The sequence below is a fragment of the Chenopodium quinoa genome, unplaced genomic scaffold, assembly GCF_001683475.1.
Source record: "Chenopodium quinoa cultivar QQ74 unplaced genomic scaffold, ASM168347v1, whole genome shotgun sequence".
Lineage (NCBI taxonomy): Eukaryota > Viridiplantae > Streptophyta > Magnoliopsida > Caryophyllales > Amaranthaceae > Chenopodium > Chenopodium quinoa.
Genome location: NW_018745684.1, coordinates 857,899 through 876,952, shown reverse-complemented (window position 1 = coordinate 876,952; position 19,054 = coordinate 857,899). Strand labels below are relative to the sequence as shown.

At 36.9% G+C, this 19,054-nt stretch overlaps 1 protein-coding gene and 1 pseudogene across 1 annotated transcript; both read right to left on the bottom strand.

Moving 5' to 3' along the window:
- Nucleotides 1-4,755: 4,755 nt before the first annotated feature.
- LOC110717706 lies at nucleotides 4,756-7,740 on the bottom strand (annotated as a pseudogene).
- Nucleotides 7,741-9,225: 1,485 nt separating this feature from the next.
- Nucleotides 9,226-13,350, bottom strand: LOC110717626 (L-ascorbate oxidase homolog). The gene is made up of 9 exons (XM_021896373.1): nucleotides 13,197-13,350; nucleotides 12,846-13,004; nucleotides 12,613-12,722; nucleotides 11,385-11,655; nucleotides 11,044-11,143; nucleotides 10,579-10,924; nucleotides 9,951-10,316; nucleotides 9,780-9,858; nucleotides 9,226-9,660 (listed from the first exon to the last, which is right to left on the bottom strand). The coding sequence occupies exons 2-9, from the start codon at nucleotides 12,990-12,992 to the stop codon at nucleotides 9,457-9,459; spliced, it is 1,623 nt and encodes a 540-aa protein (XP_021752065.1). The 5' UTR covers nucleotides 12,993-13,004; nucleotides 13,197-13,350; the 3' UTR covers nucleotides 9,226-9,456.
- Between the last annotated feature and the right edge of the window lie 5,704 nt (nucleotides 13,351-19,054).

Here is a 19,054-nt window from a genome sequence, read left to right as displayed (position 1 = left end):
GCCTACTACATCACGTAGTAATCAATATTTAGCAAGTCTAAGCAATGTTTAAACTTGCTAAACGGAACAGGCTTAGTGAAGAAATCAGCCGGGTTGTCAGCAGTCCCAATCTTCTTCACCTTAATCCTCTTGTCAGTACGTAAGAAATGATACCTGACATCAATGTGCTTCGTCCGATCATGGTGTACTTGATCTTTAGCTAAGCAAATCGCACTTAGACTATCACAATACACTGTAGCAAAATCCTGTGCAATACCCAGTTCACCTACTAGGCCTTTGAGCCAAATAGACTCCTTAGCTGCAGAAGTTAGAGCCATATACTCAGCTTCAGTAGTTGACAACGTAACTGATGACTGCAATGTAGACTTCCAACTAACCACAGAACCACCCAAAGTGAACACATAACCAGTCACAGACCTCCTGGTATCCACATCAGCTGCATAATCAGAATCACTGTACCCAGTGACCAAGCATTCCTTACCATTCCCGTACACAAGACCAATATCAGCTGTCCCTCTCAGGTAGCGAAAAATCCTTTTCACCCCTTGCCAGTGTTCCCTCCCAGGTCGAGCCATAAACCTGCTTACAACACTAACAGCATGCGCAATATCCGGCCTAGTACAGACCATAGCATACATCAAACAACCAACCGCGTTTGCATATGGAACTCTAGACATATAAGACAACTCCTCCTCTGATTGAGGTGACATAGACACAGACAACTTACAACTAACAGTAGTTGGCGTACTTATAGGCTTCGATTTTTCCATCCCAAAACGAGACAAAATCTTTTCAATGTAGCTTTTCTGAGTCAAGAAAAGCTTACCTCTAGCCCGATCCCTGTAGATCTCCATACCCAAAATCTTCCTAGCTGCACCCAAGTCTTTCATGTCAAACTCCGAGTTAAGCATCTCCTTTAATCTAGCAATATCAGATTTATTCTTTGTGGCAACCAACATGTCATCAACATATAACAAAAGATAAATCATGGAACCATTATCCAGCTTACTATGATACACACAGCAATCATATGAATTCCTGTCAAAACCTTGTGAAACCATAAAAGAATCAAACCTTTTGTACCACTGTCGGGGGGATTGCTTAAGTCCATACAATGACTTTAGCAATCTGCAGGCATAGTGTTCCTTTCCAGGAACTTCGAATCCTTCGGGCTGCTTCATCAGAATCTCCTCCTCCAAATCGCCATGAAGGAAAGCCGTTTTAACATCCAACTGCTCCAGCTCAAGATCAAAATGTGCTACAATTGACAATAACACACGGATAGAAGTATGTCGAACCACAGGTGAGAATATCTCAACAAAGTCAACCCCTTCTACCTGACTGAACCCCTTAGCAACTAGCCTAGCCTTAAAACGTATTTGCTCAGTTTCCGACAACCCTTCTTTCTTCTTGTAAATCCATTTACAACCCACAAGCTTCCTCCCTTCCGGTACCTTTACCAGTTCCCACACTCTGTTCTTGTAAAGAGACTGCATCTCTTCACCCATTGCGGCAAGCCATTGCGCAGACTCACTACAACTAATTGCTTGTTTATATGTGGCAGGTTCAAATGACTCTACATCATCAGCTACACTCAATGCATAACCTGTCATCGCATCAACACAGCAATTTCTTCCCTCCATCTCTTCAATCAATCTAACAGGCTTCTTGATAACTCGTTTAGGCATCTCAAGAATGGTGTCAGGTTGACTAGATGACCCCTGATTAGATTGCTCCACCTCATCCCCAGAGTTAGAATGAGTAGGAGTAATCTCAGGTTCAGGAGTACCCGGCACTGGAACATCAGCATCATCATCAATATATTGTACCCGAGGTAAATCAGCAATGGTAGACTGATGTACCTCAAGTACCCCATCTGTCTGTAATAAATTGTCTCCTTCCCTTCTCAAATCTGAAATCTCTGCATTTTTAATTGAATACATGGTGTTTTCATCGAAAGTAACATCCCTACTAAGAATGACCCGACCCTCCGAAGGTGAAAAAATTCTAAACCCCTTCACACCATCCCCGTACCCAACAAAACACCCCTTCTTGGCTCGTGGATCCAGCTTACCCTCAATAACATGATAATAAGCAACACAACCAAAAATCTTCAAATTCGAAAAATTAGGCAGCTTACCACTCCAGATCTCAAACGGAATTTTGGAATCAATTCCAGAATGAGGACCCCTATTAATGACATAACAAGCTGTTAACACAGCTTCACTCCAGTACCTCCTCCCAAGCCCTGCATTAGAGAGCATGCATCGAACTCTCTCTAGCAGTGTCTGATTAACCCGTTCTGCTACACCGTTCTGCTGTGGTGTCTTCCTGACAGTATGATGCCGACCTATACCCTCATCTGCACAGAACTGATTAAACTCGTCTTTGCAAAACTCTAGCCCATTGTCCGTTCGTAGCTTCTTGATCTTCCTTCCTTGTCGATTTTCCACCAAAGCTTTCCATTGCTTGAAAACTTTGAAGGCCTCATCCTTTGACTTAAGCAACCTAAGCCATGTGTATCGGGACTTGTCATCAACAAATGACACAAAATAGTGGTAACCTCCCATACCTTCAACTCTAGATGGACCCCAGCAATCTGAATGGATGTAATCGAGCACTGCATCAGTAATGTGAGCACCCTTGCTGAACTTTGACCTGTGTTTCTTACCAAACACACAATGCTCACAAAATTCAAGGTTGGCAACCTTGACCCCGGATAGAAGACCCCTCTTGGACAATAGCTGCATCCCCTTCTCCCCCATATGACCAAGCCTCATGTGCCAAATCTTAGTCATCTCCTGGTGAGATACAGATGCGCAAACCGCAGAACTAGGCAGTGTAACACCCTCAAAAACATAGAGGGTGTTCCTTTTGATACCCTTAAGTACCAACTCAGAACCTCTGAAAATACACAACTCCCCATCTGAAAACACACCATTGTACCCCAATTCATCCAGGGTACCCAATGAAATCAGATTCTTTCCTAAAGCAGGAACATGCCGTACATTAGTCAAAGTTAACCTCCGCCCATCAACAGTCCTCAACCTCATGGAACCAATACCTGTGACCTTACATGGAGCATTGTTACCGACTATAACCATACCCCCATTGCGAGGTTCATATGTATCAAACCAATCTCGACGTGGACACATATGGAACGAACACCCCGAATCTAGAACCCAGTTATCAGATAAATCATCAGACCTAGCAGAACTGACTAATGCTAAATCTTCCTCTGAATTATAGCTCTCATTCGGTTTCTCTTCAACTACAGCAGCCTGGGACTTGTTTTTCCTCACCGGACAATTATTCCTAAAGTGACCCGGTTCTTTACAGTAATAACATGTTTTAGTAGTAGTTTTACTAGATCCATCCTTGCCGTTTCCAGCACCCGACCCAGCATTGTTCCCCTTGTTAAACCCCTTATTCTTTTTAGACTTTCCGGACTTAACAAATAACCCACTACCATTATCCCCATTATCACTCGTAGCTTTCATTCTGAGTTCCCTAGTATGAAGTGCTGCCTTCACTTCTTCTAAGGTTATAGAATCCTTACCAACAACAAAAGACTCTACAAAATTCTCAAAGCTAGACGGTAGAGATACAAGTAAAATCAACGCAGCATCCTCATCATCAATTTTAACATCTAAATTACGTAAATCAAGCAAAATAGAGTTAAGTTTTTCTAGATGTTCCCGTAAGGAAGTACCTGACTGCATCCGGAGGCTAAACAACCGCTGTTTCAGTAATAATTTGTTGGTCAACGACTTAGTCATATACAATGACTCCAGCTTCAGCCACAATCCAGCCGCCGTTTCCTGATCAGCAACCTCCGTGATGATTTGATCATCAAGACTAAGTAATATGGTAGAGTGTGCCTTCTCTTCCATAACTTCTAACTGCGAGTCAGTCGGTCCGTCTCCTGACTCCGAAGTAGTACTCTTTGGAGCCAACGGACGCCATATCTGCTGTTGTTTTAACAGAGCCTTCATCTTAATTTGCCATAGCCCGAAACTATTTTTCCCGGTAAACTTCTCAATTCTTATTGTTGAATCTCCTGCCATTGTTATCTTCAAGAAACTATCCAAGGATTGAACCTGAGCTCTTGATACCAATTGTTGTGCGACAGCGGAAGCAAAGGTCGTAAACAAACAAGAAAACAATAAAGAAATTCAATGCAAACAATAAGAACAACACCAAGAATTTACGTGGTTCACTATCGATGTGATAGCTACGTCCACGGGCACCGAGATCGAATGATTTCACTATAAACTGCAAAGATTACAAAGATGATTCTTGTATTTCTCAAGAACGGCTCTCACTCTGTCTCTCTTAACCCTAATACTGATATTAGGGAGGTTTTATATTAATCCCTAATTAAAAGATACTTGGGCAAAAAGATAATAAAATAAGATAACCTAAAACCGCAAAATCCGCGTTCCGTATTTTTCCTTCTCCGCCCGGTCAGACCGGGCAAGGTCTGCCCGATCGGGCGCGAGAAGAAAACTCCATACGAATGCTTCAACGTATCCAACCCCCACCGCCCGGTCAGACCGGGCAAGGTCTGCCCGATCGGGCGAAGGCTCGCCCGGTCGGACGAAGGCTCGCCCGGTCGGGCGCGAGAGCAGCTTCTTCAACGAATTTGCCAGGCACCTCTTCTTCTTCCGCCCGGTCAGACCGGGCAATGTCCGCCCGATCGGGCGGACAAAGCTACGAAGTACGAGTCACCTAATATACTTATCAACAGAAACCTTCCTAAAAATACATTCACTATAGCTATGGTGCAATCGGTACATAGCGTCCTCCCAAAGTTTAACACAACACTCAATTTTCGGGTATATAAATATAACAAGTAAAAAAAAATCGATTATATGGTAGCCTTTCCACATTTGAGAGCATTTGAAGGGATGTCATATTCGGTAGTGAGGCTTGTTTCGTCATTCCAAACCCTCAGATAAACTTGCTGCCCTAAATACTGTCGATGCCAAATTGCTGATCTCAAATTCCACATTCCCTTGTTATCTAGAGATGCTAATACTGCTGTCCATGAGTTTCTAAACACCTGCCAATTTATAAAGAAAAGAGGCAATACATCAATTAAATAAGAATTACTAGTATCATAATTTGTACTTGGTATTTTCGATACAATATGATACGTCGTAAGTTGTAAAGGTGTATGTTCAAAGATTTACCTGGACAGTACTTCTTGAAACAGCATCCACCAAATTGTAATTTTTCCTACTTATCGGACTCCATTGGTTTGATCCGTATCTGAAACATTTACCATCTTTTGAGTATAGCTTTTTTAATGGCTTGAAGAGCTACTAATGTTAGATAGAGAGATCAAGAAGCTTACGCGACAACAAAGAAATTGTAGCCATCAAGATGCTAAGACTGAGTGGTGGCCTCGTTATTTTGGAAGACTATTTCTACAAAATCATGAAGAGCCAAGCCATATACTGTGGTGCCTTGGACCATAGGGCTGGGTGTGGGACTGTCCCTACTCGTGTTGATGTCGAAAACACCAGGAATGTTGTAATAATCAGCTAGCTTGAGTGGCGTGGTTGGATTCACGTATGAAACACCATTAACACCGTATTGCAACTTGCCGTTTATCTTCTCAGCTGAATTGGCCAAAACTAATGTTCTTGTTATGTTTATTTCCCCATAACGGAACGATCCTTGGGGGTTCGGCCTTGCAGCATTGGCAGTTAAATTCCTTCTGTTGAATTAGGAAACAAAAATATCATGGTTAATATGACACGTAGAATGTTATGCTACACAAGATAATTATGTTCGTACAAGTTGGAGAAATTGAGAACGAGCATCAAATAGAATGTACATAGTAGTATATTCGAGTATTACCTAAGAGATCTGGCTTGTTTCATGGACCCGTGAACCTCAAAAGCAGGGGGACTAGGTACGGGACCAGAAACAGTAGTATTTGAACCATCATAATGGAGAGTTGCGGTGGTAGTGAGAGTCGGTCTAGTGAAACGAGTCGATGCAACAATGTAAGTCTTTGATTGCACCATTGAAAGTCACCAAGAAAGTTAAGGATTGGCCAGGGTGAACATCAAGTGACTCGTAAGTTTCTTGGAGAACATGAGATCCTTCAACCTCGACAAGCTTCATTGTATGCCCTTGAATTCTAAAGTTGATTGAAGTCATGATCCCTACATTAGCCACCCGAAACAAGTAGGTTTTCCCAGCTTCAACGGTGTAGACTCTATCAGTACTAAAGTTTTGAAGACCATTAATAAGTAGGCCATCGGGCATAGGCATGGCATCACCATTGTCTAGCCTATTTTGAAGCACCTGTGTGATAACGAATAGTCAAAGTTAGTGTATGAATAGTGGGATCGGACATTGTGGTTATTAATAATTAATGATTGAAGCTTACGAACCTTGTGGTCAGTCTTGTACCAATCACCAACAAGGAAAGAGTGTTCACCGTCAGGCTCAGGGTAAGGAATAGCAATGACAGATCTTTTGTAAACATTGATCGAACCAAATCCACCAGAAGCGCGATGCATCAATGTGGAAGGGAAGTACATGTAGGTACCAATTTGATCCTTGACTTGCATTTTATACGTGTAGTTTTGCCCAGGAGGAATAGGGCAGTTAGTTCCAAGTACTCCATCTTGCCACGAATTCTTCCTTTGCCAAATTCCATTCCTAAGGGTTGGACACAACTTATAAGTAAGTGTTCACTTAGAATAAACAAAAGTGTATAGGTTTCTAGTTGAATTCGTCATTGCTAGGTGCCTAGGTGAGGGTACAACGAACTAACAACCAATCAAAATAAGTTTTTTTTTTTTTTTTTTTTTTTTTTTTTTTTTTTGGGTGCAAACTTTGAACATTGCTTGTGACGTAACATAAGAAAAAATATAAAGGTTGAATATTATTAAGTTTTTCTCGGTATGTATTTTTAAAATATTTATTTTTCTCATTTTACAATTATAGTTATTATTGTTTAAAGTTTTACATTAACAAACATGAAAAAGTAAAATGTTAACTCATATTTTATGTTACACAAAATAGGGGACAAAGCTTAATATTGATTTAGCTACGTTAAGAAAAATGATCTTTCCTACTCGTGCAATTGGGTAGTAACACAACAACCTACTAAAAGGAAGTATTGAATATTGAATAGTGAATACTGAATACTGAATAGTGGATAGAGTAAATACTAACCATGTCATAAGGAATGGCTCGTCCAACTGATTAATGATAGTGATAATGAGATTATCATTGGCGTTGACCTCAATTGTTGGACCCGGAAATTGCCCATTAATAACAATACCCTATAATTGAGTATGAACATATTACATAATTGCAAAAAAAAAAAAAAAAAAATTAAAAAAAAAATTATAGGGTGCAATTTGCAAAGTATTAAACCAACCGTTTGAGGGGGGAAATTCCCGGGATATATCGTTGCATATGTTATCTCCAAGTGTAATATTTATACGGACTCTCCGCATGAATCTCCAAAATAATTGACAAAGCTAAACTTCCAAGAAGGAAAGACAGGACGGAAAAATGTCCCATTTTTACGAGATTTGATAGATTATTAGAAGAAAATATATATAGCAAAATATCAATAATGAAACTAAAAAAAAATCTTACTACAACAAATAGAGATAATACATTATGGTAGCAAACTAGCAATGAAGCATTATTGCATTACCTTATAATAGAAGCATAGATACTACACTTGAATGAGAGTTAAAAATCCCTTTGATTGATTATAAAAGAATGAAGTGATGTAAAAGAAAGGATTATATATGGGGATTGCAAATTAAGGTTGCAGTTACCCGGAAGTTGTACAAATTTCAGTGAATTAAATTTAATGCAAGCCATACTCAAATATAAAGGTGTCAAAGATCTATTGCGCCGCACTTCATGCTATTTTCATAAAGTCAGCGTCACAACTCACATTTTAATACTTGTATATTCTTCAATTGGTTGCAGTCGTCGTAGTAAGACTTGCTTGTAATAGTGTAACAAGATTGCCAAATTTGCAATATTTTAACATTGTTATCATGCTAGAAATTGAGTATGATGCTTCCTTGGTGCAAATAGTAATAAGATAATAGGAGCGAGAGCGGCGGAGCTTAGAACGGATCTTTTAATAAAATTTTAGGGATTCAAAAACTCATCCAAATTCCTTATTTTCAATATCAATAATAACATTAATGTCTCACACATGGAAGTACAAAAAGAATGGAAGATCATTGGAGGTTTTGATGGATCAAGTTTTGTGAACTATATTTTGTGTTCTCGTGATCTTTAAATTGAGAACAATATAATAATACATTTAACAATTAGAATAATAGGTACCGACACAGGAATTACATTTGAGAAGTGTGGTAGTATTCAATTTGGAAGAGATTTATGAATTCATCTGTTGAGATTTTTCATCCTTGAAATATAAACAATTTTAAGTCAAAAAGACCGGGGTTTAACGCCACAAATGCATATATACAAAAGGCATTCAAAAGATAAATTTAGGATCTATAGTCATAACTCATATAGATACAGACATAGGCCCTGTTCACTTCACCTTACAAAAATAATGTTCAGTAAAAATAATTTCAGTTCAGTAAAAATAAGTACAGTTCAGCAAAAATAATTTCAGTTCAGTAAAAATCGGTAAATGTAAAGAAGAAATATAATAGAGATTCAGCAAAAATAATTTCAGTTCAGCAAAAATAAGGTAAAGTAAACGGGGCCATAGAGTTCATACAAATAAATTGCTTTTTTAGTTAACTACGTGTAAGAATTAATTAGTAGGAGAAATTTTAGATACTTCGTATCCCATTTAGCCTGCTGTTCCGTATCTTTATGCATTAGATGCTTTAAGGCCCAAGTGGATCCAATGCCATTGATCATTATTCACCCAAAGTACTTCATTGCTTAATTTGCTTTAAAACAATGGTGAAGCTACAACTCCCCATTTTAGTTCCATATTCTGTCAATCAATAAAATTGCACTAATACTCGAGTCACTTGACGAGTTAATCCCCCAACGTAGAATTCAATACTCGTTTTGCTTATTCATTGATCATGATCTTAGTATGAATTTTGAAATGAAGTAATAGCGAGTTGAGCTGACTTGCTGAGTATGATGCGTTCTACTCGCGTAATTAAAAATAAAAACAGTCTAAGAGTACGATTGATGTGATCAGAGCAATTAATTGCTGTTGACAAACTAAACAACTTCAAAAAATGGTGAAGTAATTCCATTCTGATTAAAGAGATAAATTGATCAAACAAATACTGTAATTCTCAATACATATCAATATACAGACGATTCATGGGGGAAGAAAATGAAAAAAATCAGAATATTTCCTGCTTCAACTTTCTCACAGTCAAACTCTGATGACTGATTAAATCTATAGTAGTAGTAGTAGTATTATGATTAATAACTAGACTGATCGATATGTGTTGTTTAAGGATGACGTCCAGCTGCTTTTCCACAAAGGAGAATGTTAGTAGGGGGGTTGTACTCATTAGCAAGGCTCTGGGCAGAGTTCCACACCCGGAGATAGAGTTGCTGTCCAAGATATTGCCGCGACCACATTGCAGACCTCAGGTTCCACATTCCTTGGTTGTCTAATGATACCAATATTGCTGTCCAAGAGTTGGGATATACCTGTAAAAGTTCATCCAAATACAGGCAAGTCACAAAGATGATCAGAATCTAATTTTCCGAGGGGGATTACAAACAACAGCAGAGTAATATTCAACTAATTAATCAAATTTCCCAAGTACCTGAGTGGTATGTCTGGTGAGGGCATCTTTTAGATTGTAATTCTTCCTACTGGCTTGACTCCATTTACCAGTACCAAAACTGCAACAATTTCAAGTCAAAAAAATTAGAATTACTGCTTAAACTTGTAAAAATGGAAAATGAAAGGAAAAAAACAATGTAATGAGACGTACCCAACAACCCAGAAATCATAACCATCAAGATGCCAAGACTGCATGGCATTCTCATCATTCTGGAAGACAACCTCAATGAAGTCGTGGTGAGTTGCACCCAAAACAGATGTGCCAAGCCTTGTAGCACCTTCAGATGGGCTACTTTGGATGGAATTCAAGCTGAAAACTCCAGGAATATTGAAGTAATCGGCGAGCTTCAGAGGAGTATCAGGGTAGATAAAGGAAACTTGGTTAACAGCATAACGTTGCTTTCCATTGATAAGAGGTGCTGAGTTAGCTAACACAAAGGTTTTTGAAATCGGGATTGTTCCATAGTGGAAAGATCCCTGAGGGTTAGGCCTAGCTGCATTTGCTGTCAAGTTCCACCTACACAATTAAGAAATTGACATAAAAGGTTAACCATTTGTTACCAACAAAACATAGCACATGATCAGAAACACAGAATTTTTTGCGCTTAAACATTCAAACTAGAAAATCCAAGGTCATTTAAACAGAATGTCAGGGTGGATAAAAAGGCCCTTAATCAAATAATAGTTTTAGCAACAGTATTAGGTGAAGCGCCAACACCAACAAGGTTGCCATCAATATCAAAGATATTGAGGTTTAGCACAGAGATCTAATTCGATACCTGAAGGTTCTGGCTTGCTGCAAGGACCAATGGAATCCGCCAGCAGGGGCAGCAGGCAGAGGTCCTGAGACTTGTGAGGCAGAGTTTGAGTAGTGGAGAGCTCCAGTGGCAGTTAGAACAGTCCTTGTGAAACGTGTTGATGCAACTATGTAGTAATCCTTGGGAGCCTGATCTAAGGTCACAAGGATTGAGAGAGACTGACCCACGTGCACATCAACCGAATAGTAGACATTTTGAATAACATTAGATCCTTCCACTTCTACCACCTTTAATTTGTGACCTTGGATCCTGAAGTTTAATGTGGTCACCAATCCTACATTTGAGACTCTAAACTTGTATGTTTTTCCTGAAAATTGACAAAAAAAAAAAAAAAATAGTGTTAAGATATTGATGTTATTGCTAAAACATAAAACAAGCAAATAATATGTCAAAATTGGAGAAGTATCAATGATTCATGAAGGTAACCTTGTTCTCCAGTGAAGGTACTCCGAGTCTGTTGGCCATTGATAAGCAAGCCATCAGGGAATGGAAGAACCTTTCCTGCATCCAGGCTTTGCTGCAGGGTCTGCATAAAACATAATTTTGTACGTAGTAATTAGGATTAGATTTCAGGAAGATTACTTGTAGCAATAAGTTCCAAGTTCAACACCTAAATTCACAAAATATGGAATTGAGATTCAAAAAATATTGAAAGTCTTAGAGGTAAAACACTAGCATAATGGTTGGTTTCTCACAATTGTTACAAAGCAATATATCCCATAAACATTAAGAATCAGTAACATATGAAAGACTAATAGAACACAAACCTTGTAGCTGGTTTTGAACCAATCACCAATAAGCAAAGTAAAGTCACCAGCAGGGTCGGCATAGGGAACAGGAATCCGAGGCCTAGAGTAGACATTAAGGGCTCCAAACCCACCAGCAGCGCGGTGCAACCCAGTTGATGGGAAGTAAGTGTAAGAACCAATCTGATCTTTAGGCTGAAATATGTAAGTGAAGTTTTTGTTTGGGGGAATTGGACAGTTGGTCCCCAATACACCGTCCTGCCAAGAGTTCTTCCTTTGCTTAATTCCATTCCTATAATTATTACAAAATTCACATTAGACCAGTTTCGTTATTCATACTTTGGAAGGCCAATGTAGGATATATGAAGCTAGATTAGTCCGTAAATTGTAGATTATAAGTATAACTTTTCCTTCATATTTCACTATCAATGTGCCTAAGCAATCACATTTGCATAACAGTTTCAATCAATCTAAGCAAAACCACGTTTGCATTTTATTTGGTTCTTTTCTAATAACAGAAGCACCATTATTTCTTTGTGACACTTACAATTAAAAAAGGATTACATGCTCTACATCTCTACTTACAGTGATCTTGTACTTTTAATACAGAATTAGAATTACGGTTTTCTTGCATTTGTAGTTTAATTTACAGTTTTCAAGTAGTAGTTAATTAGCACAATAGTGAATTAGCAATTTAAACTACTGTAAATCGGTCATACATTAGCAGATTTTGCAAAGATTACAAAAGATAATCACAGCAAAAAGCAGTCATTCTAAAAAATTAGTGAATTAATAAAAGTCAATTTAAGCGGTATTAATAACTTTAGTCGGTAAAAATGATATCAGTTTAATAATATTTGTTGACAGGGCGTGGGGCCTTAGAATTAGCAGTCAATTGTTACGTTCTTCTTCCTTTTATTTATAATTGATGTTTTGAAAATACTTTGAAGCAACATTTAAAAGATTAAAGATCGATTTGGTACAAAATAAATTCGACTAATTTAAACACGCATCTAGGCTGCACCCACAATTAAATTAGAGAGTTCACTATATTTAAGATCAAATGAGGATCCATCCTAAAATCATATGGCAATAGGAGGAGTAAATACATCAATAATGCAACATCAATTAAAAAACAAATCAAGAAAATGCCTCATTTTCACATATAAACTTGAAAGTTAAATTGATTAATTAATTAATTTAAGATACTGAACCAATCAAAGTATAGGAGATAAGAAAGGAAACATACCAAGTGAGAAGGAAGGGCTCATTCAATTTATTAATAACATTGAGGACAATGTTGTCATTTGTCACACAATCTAGTTTTGGTCCAGGAAATTGACCATTGATGAGAATAACCTTGCCAAAATAAAAAAAAAATAACAATAACTTAGATCTTACGTAAGAAATGATATAATCAGAATAAAATAAAAATGAAGTACGTTTTTATTTCAAGAATTAGACCAAAAAAAATCAACCAACCTGTTGAGGAACACCCAAAGGAGCAATGTTTCCATAAGTTACAGTCCAGGTGAAAAATTTATAAGGGTCATCGGCCTTTGCAATGGAAATACTCAATAATGCAACTATTCCAAATAATGTTATATTTATCAAACTTCTCCTCTCCATTATCTTCTATTCCTGTAAATATATACCACACAAAAACAAACATTAGAGTTTATATAAGAAAAATATAATGATGCCACTATAAACAACCCCGGCATGACACAAGTTAGATGTACGCAACCTTATCCTTAATCGACTAGACTAAGGAGTGGTGGTATAAAGTAGGACATTGCTAAAAAGAGGAAGGTGCAATATAATGGTGCATACCTTAAGGAGTGAAGGGAGGCAAAGATTTGGTTGAAGATCTTGCAGGAGGACTGTCAATGACTGATGAGAGAGGGTGATGAAAGCAGAGGATATATTTAAATAAAGATAGAAAGAAATGAGGCAGGAAAATGTGTAATTTATTAACTCCTGGAAAAGGCAGTTTTCCTGATATCAATAATTTCAAATTTTTTTGGTTTTTTCTACTTTTGTGTGTGTACTACTTCTCCTTAAGAGCTGGCATTCGGTGCTACTTTTACGCGGTTTCGCTTTCGCGTGAAGCTCATCAAACCTTTATCCATAATTTCAATGGACCTAATTGCCAATTTATGGTTGATTTTGATTTTGATTATTGTATCAATGTACAGTTATTTGATTAATGTACATATTCTACAAATTTGTGGATTTATAATGAGTCGGTACAAATGTTTAATTTAAACGGGCTAGTGTATATGGAATACTACTTAAACATAAGTCAAGTGTAATTTCTTTTTATTGTAGTGTTTTTGTTTTTTTGAAATATACGATAGTGTTTTTGTCAATCAAATACTTCGTAGCATTATAGATTTTCGCTTCACATGCATACCACATTACTACATACAAAGTATAACATAAATTAAGTTTAAGACGTTGTGTGCAAAGGTCAATGTAGTAATAATAACTTTGATTACGGAATACCAATAAATACAAATTGTGTAAAAAAAATAATATTTTAAATTATATATTAAGATGAATCCAACTTGATCAATTAATTACAAATATATAAGACCGTGTTTGATCTTAAATATAGATTATAAAAATATATATAGTCAAAACATAATATGTGAATAATATAAAAGTTACAATATTGTAATCAATCGTAAACAAAGAAAGTATATAATCAATATTAGTCAAATTTAAATATGTTTTAGTTGAGAGAAATAAGGGAACTTCTACTTCACCTCTTCTTAAATTTCATTAATTTAAATTTATTTGAAATTAGCATATATATTTGATTGGTATCTAACAATTTGTTTAATGTGCAATGGACAGTCGGTGCAAACAATATTTGTGCTTAAAAAAAAGAATACATTGACACTCACCAACCCCATCGAATTAAAGAAATGGAAACAAAGATACTACATTAGTATTAGTATTACAGGATTCCTTCAATCTCGGCTGGACTAAAGTCAGTCTACTGATCGCTGTCCTCCATTGGACACAAGTAACACCCTTTTTTCTGCTCTATTTTTTTATTTTCAATTGTCAATTAATTGATTTTAAGCTACATAAACAAGGAGTAATAAAAAAAAGGCAAGTGCACAACACTAATCTACAAATGCTGCAGCAGCAGCAGAAGTATCACATTCTATGAAATTTATAGCTAGATCATGTTCTCTTCACCTTATTTTTACAGATTCTTTATTATATGTGTTATTTAAAGCTATTAATTTTACTGATTAAAAATTATTTCACTGAATTGAAATTATTTTTATTGAATATTATATTTTAGGTGAAGAGAATATTATAGGTTGCAACTAATGGATATTTAAGGTGAGAAGATTAAAACACTAAGATTATTGACATGTGGGTTGTTAATGAGGAAATATACCATTATATTTTTTTTTATGCGAACGAGGGTTAGTGCCCATTTATTAAAACAAAACAACCAAATCAAGCTACAAACTGTGGCCAAGTCACCCAATAACATCCTCCCTTAGAAGATTATTTATTTTGATAGGAGGTGCATCGAAATAAATAACCCTCTCTTCTTAGATGATCCCCATATTGGCAAGTCGACCGCTATCCTATTCCCCTCCCTAAAACAATGAAAAAAGCTAATAGAATTGTTGAAAGAACTAATTAATCTACGGCAAGAAGTGAGCACATGAGTGTATTCTCCTCCGTGAGCAGCACCTTTGCTGAAAGCTTCTACACATGCCTTGTTGTCCATCTGCAAAACTAGCTTCGATATTCCCATATTCCATGGCATCTGTAAGCCTTCCAGGCAAGGTTCACTTTGAGTCCATAGCAACCATATCATCATCTTTGATCAGTTGCATAGCATGCTTGACAGAGAAGCCACCTGCCTTAGCACCTTTCCAATAGCGAACATCTTCCAAGTCAGGTTCTTGGATTATTTTGTGAGCAGCAATCCTCTTTAGAGCAACAGTAGGAAGAATAGCAGCTATGCTTTCCCACTTCCAACCCAGATCAACATCCCATAACTCCCCTACAATTGCTCCATCAATATCCTCAGGGATTTGACCAACAGCAAGCTCACGAAGAGGCACATCTGTAGCCCAAATATGATCCCAAAAAAGGGTTGATCCTCCATTCCCTATAGCAACTGCCGAACCCTTCTTCAACCAGTTCGGCACTTGGGGTATGGAGAAATTTTAGTAGGATGGGCGGGGTAGTTGTTTAAGGTTTGGGGAAATACAAGTACATTATCTAATACTTCATCTGTTTCTATTTATTGTTAGTAGTTGACATGTTTTGACTTTTGCGATTTTGCCACTATTACCAAAAAGTTAATCAGTGCGTCTTGTGTGCGGCTGGCCACACCATGTGGCCACTTGTAAAAGAACAAGGTAACCCTTATGATACTGACCGAGTATCCCTGTAGTATTGACCGAGTAAACCCTAAGTAACCCGTATAACACTGACGAAGTAACCCTTGTAAAACTGAACGAATAACCCCTATAATATTAACGAAGTAACCCTCATGATGGATGACCACACCGTGTGGCCAGCCACATATAAGACTTTGTGAAAGTTAATTTGATTACAAATTTACCATAATCTTGCTATATTGTCTCAATATAACTTCCAAATATAAATTATTTATAAAAGAATAAAATATATATTAATGTTTAAAGGTTTACAACATTTATTTCCTCAAAAAAAAAAAAAAAAATTACAACATTTAAAAAGGGTAACATTAACTAGGCAAAAGCTAACAACCGCCCTTAGGGCGTTAGATAAGACAACTAAAATAGAAATATTAAATTAAAATAAATATTAATTACATCAATCGATGCGTGATTTAATCATGCATTTCCAAATAAATACTACTTTAAAAAATATTTTAAATGCTTATCTAACGTCCTGGAGACGTTCGGTAGCAAGATCCTATTAACTAATTCGTATAACCATCATATCAAGACGGAAAGATAGAGTAAGAATTAACTCTTCATTTACATTGGGTGAAACTAACGAAAAACTTTTGACTTTTAAGAATAGCTCCATAATGAGAGGATGCCTTTAAAAGTTGTAGATTTCAGCTTGCAGATCAATGAATACTAAAAAGGGGTCATTTCTCCACAATTAGTGGCTACAAAATAAGAAGTTACTAGAGAAAGAATAAAGATAGATAAGCCTACAATTGGTAAGGTGGGACTACGAGAGGCTTTGCATGCAGTGTAAGCAATGGCATGTACAAAATCAACTTTAATTTATGTTGTTAATTAAGACTACCAATCGAGATTATGGCAAATAATTAACCAATTTTACAGTGTAGTTATTTCGGTAATGATGGAAGCTAACATGGGTTGTCTTCGGGATCTTTTGAAGTTTGTATAAATTAGGTAGGGTCCACACGTTTTTATGAGCCACTAGTCCACTTACCACCAAATTGAATGAACACCGTTAGTTGTTTGTATTCAAGGCATCAATTAAGGGAAAGGCCACCTACATGGCCTAATGGCATCACCATGCATGCATAGTCTTCAATTTGCACTTTAATTTACATTACTCTTAATGCTCATGCATGTAACATGTTGCCACTCCTTTTAAGTTCAGGAGTTGCACCTAGGCCAGGCCATGAAAGTAAAAACGGACTTGTTTTGATGAGGTATATGTACAACTCATAGTTTGTATGTGACCTTTGAGTTGAAATTGCGAGTACAAAATACTAATTGTTTCGGGTGAAAACAATGGGACCTTGCCGAAGGTCCGCTGAAATGGAGAAGGCTGGATTCGGTCCAAGTTATGTTGGGCCGAAGGTTTCCTGCACAGTAAACACACGTAAACTAGCCTCGGGGGTGTTGCCGAGGAAGGCCCCTCCGATGCTAAAGTCAGTACAATGTGTAAGAAGAAGACACTATGCAAGAGAGTTTGTTGCTTGAGGCTTTTATGGAATATATCAGAATATATGAATGAACATGTGAATCTATCAATGAATCAGAATGAATCCCCCTTGAATGTATCAATATGATGGCTTTTATACCTCATCATACATGGAGAGGTTGGGCCTTAGCCCAATTGGCTTGCTTTGTGGGCTGACCTTTGACTTTAGCACAATTGGAGAGTTGAACCTTGACCTTGGGCTTTTAATTGGATCATTTAGTGCTTAGGCCCAATTGGACTAAATTGGACCCAAACACTAACTATCCACGTAATTAGTCAATTGGTTTTGCAACTCAATTATTAAATGTGCAGTAAATTGTTTTTATTTGGATTATCAAGCAAGTGGTGGTAAGAGTATGCACCCATCGCCCTGGGCATGTCTACATGCCCTTTGCTTTCGAATCCCTCTTTTTATGTACCTTCTCTTAATTCACTAATCTTATTGACCACACAACGAAGAAAACAAACTTTAGAAATTTGGTTCAGGTAGCTCAACGTGTTAGAGAATAAAGGACTGAAAATCCTCTGTCAAGTGTCAAAACTCGTGAAAATCCAAGTCTCAATTGATCCGTTATTCTCTAGATCGGAGGAATTTCTTTCTGTGGAGAAAGGAAGACCTGATTTCAGGTGTGGAAGTTAAGTTTCTACAAAGGAACCTTATACGATCCGACCTCCTAGGATCTTTGTGGGGTCCATGCAAAGTAGTTCGACCTCTTTCTTCTTTGGTCTTGAAAAGTCAAAAAAATTCTAAGATTGAAGATTATATGACACGAAGATTTTGAGACATAGTGTTTGAATCTAAAGCGATGATGAGAGATGCACCCCAAATCATACAAATAAAAGGTTGTTTGGAACTATTTGTCGCTTGTGGTGGCCTTGAGTCAATGACAAGATTGTGGTTTGTAACCGGCTAAATTGATAGTTAAAATTAGAGGTGTCAATCGGATGTTCGGATTAGGTATGATGAGGTCGGGTCGGGTTGGGTCAATTTTTAAAGTTGAGTTATGTTAAATTATTATATCCACGCAAGTCAAAATCTGAATCGAATATTTTTCGAGAAGGTTTCGAATTGGATTGGGCGTGGTTAAAAACTTAAAATGCATATTAGGAGGGGGATGGTACACCATTCTAGGTGTTATTGCGGTACCGTATGGGGAGACATGAGGCATTATACTCCATTATCCTTCTATATACTAATAGCAAGTATAGTAATTTAATTGTCAAGTTTCAAAAAGTAAAAATATTAATATAAATCCTTTTTTTAAAGTCAAATTTAGTGTTTGCAAGGATAATGAAGGGAATGGGCCTTGTGATTATGTTAAAAAGAATAAACTATAAAAATACAAACAAAAAAGTTGAGAGATCAAGGCATAAGAATACATAGTTTGTTCCTATGGTTGATGACAAGGTATTTTCAAAATAATACTCCGTATTGCATAAAAATGAGAATTAATATGAAATAAATTAAAAAAAAAAAAAAGTTGAATAAAAAAATTAGATTGTTTGAATAATGAATTAACACAAATTCTTATATGTGGCTAGCCACATGGTGTGGCCACTTCACATAATCACATATAAGGCAATTAATTAAGTAATAGGGGTCATGGTGATGAGCAAATGAAGTTACCTTAACGTATATGGAGTTACTTAAATGAGAAAAAATTGCTACTTTCTTAATAAGTGGAATTATTCTTTTATTTTTCAAAACAAAATAATAGGGGTTACTCGAATGAACAAATGGGATTACTTAT

Coding starts and splice junctions, on each gene's coding strand:
- LOC110717626 (XM_021896373.1), bottom strand. CDS start 12,992: ATGGAGAGGAGAAGTTTGATAAATATAACATTATTTGGAATAGTTGCA. Junction 11,656..12,612: donor GAGCCCTTCCTTCTCACTTG/GTATGTTTCCTT, acceptor TAATAATTATAG/GAATGGAATTAAGCAAAGGA. Junction 11,144..11,384: donor GGTTCAAAACCAGCTACAAG/GTTTGTGTTCTA, acceptor TGTTTTATGCAG/ACCCTGCAGCAAAGCCTGGA.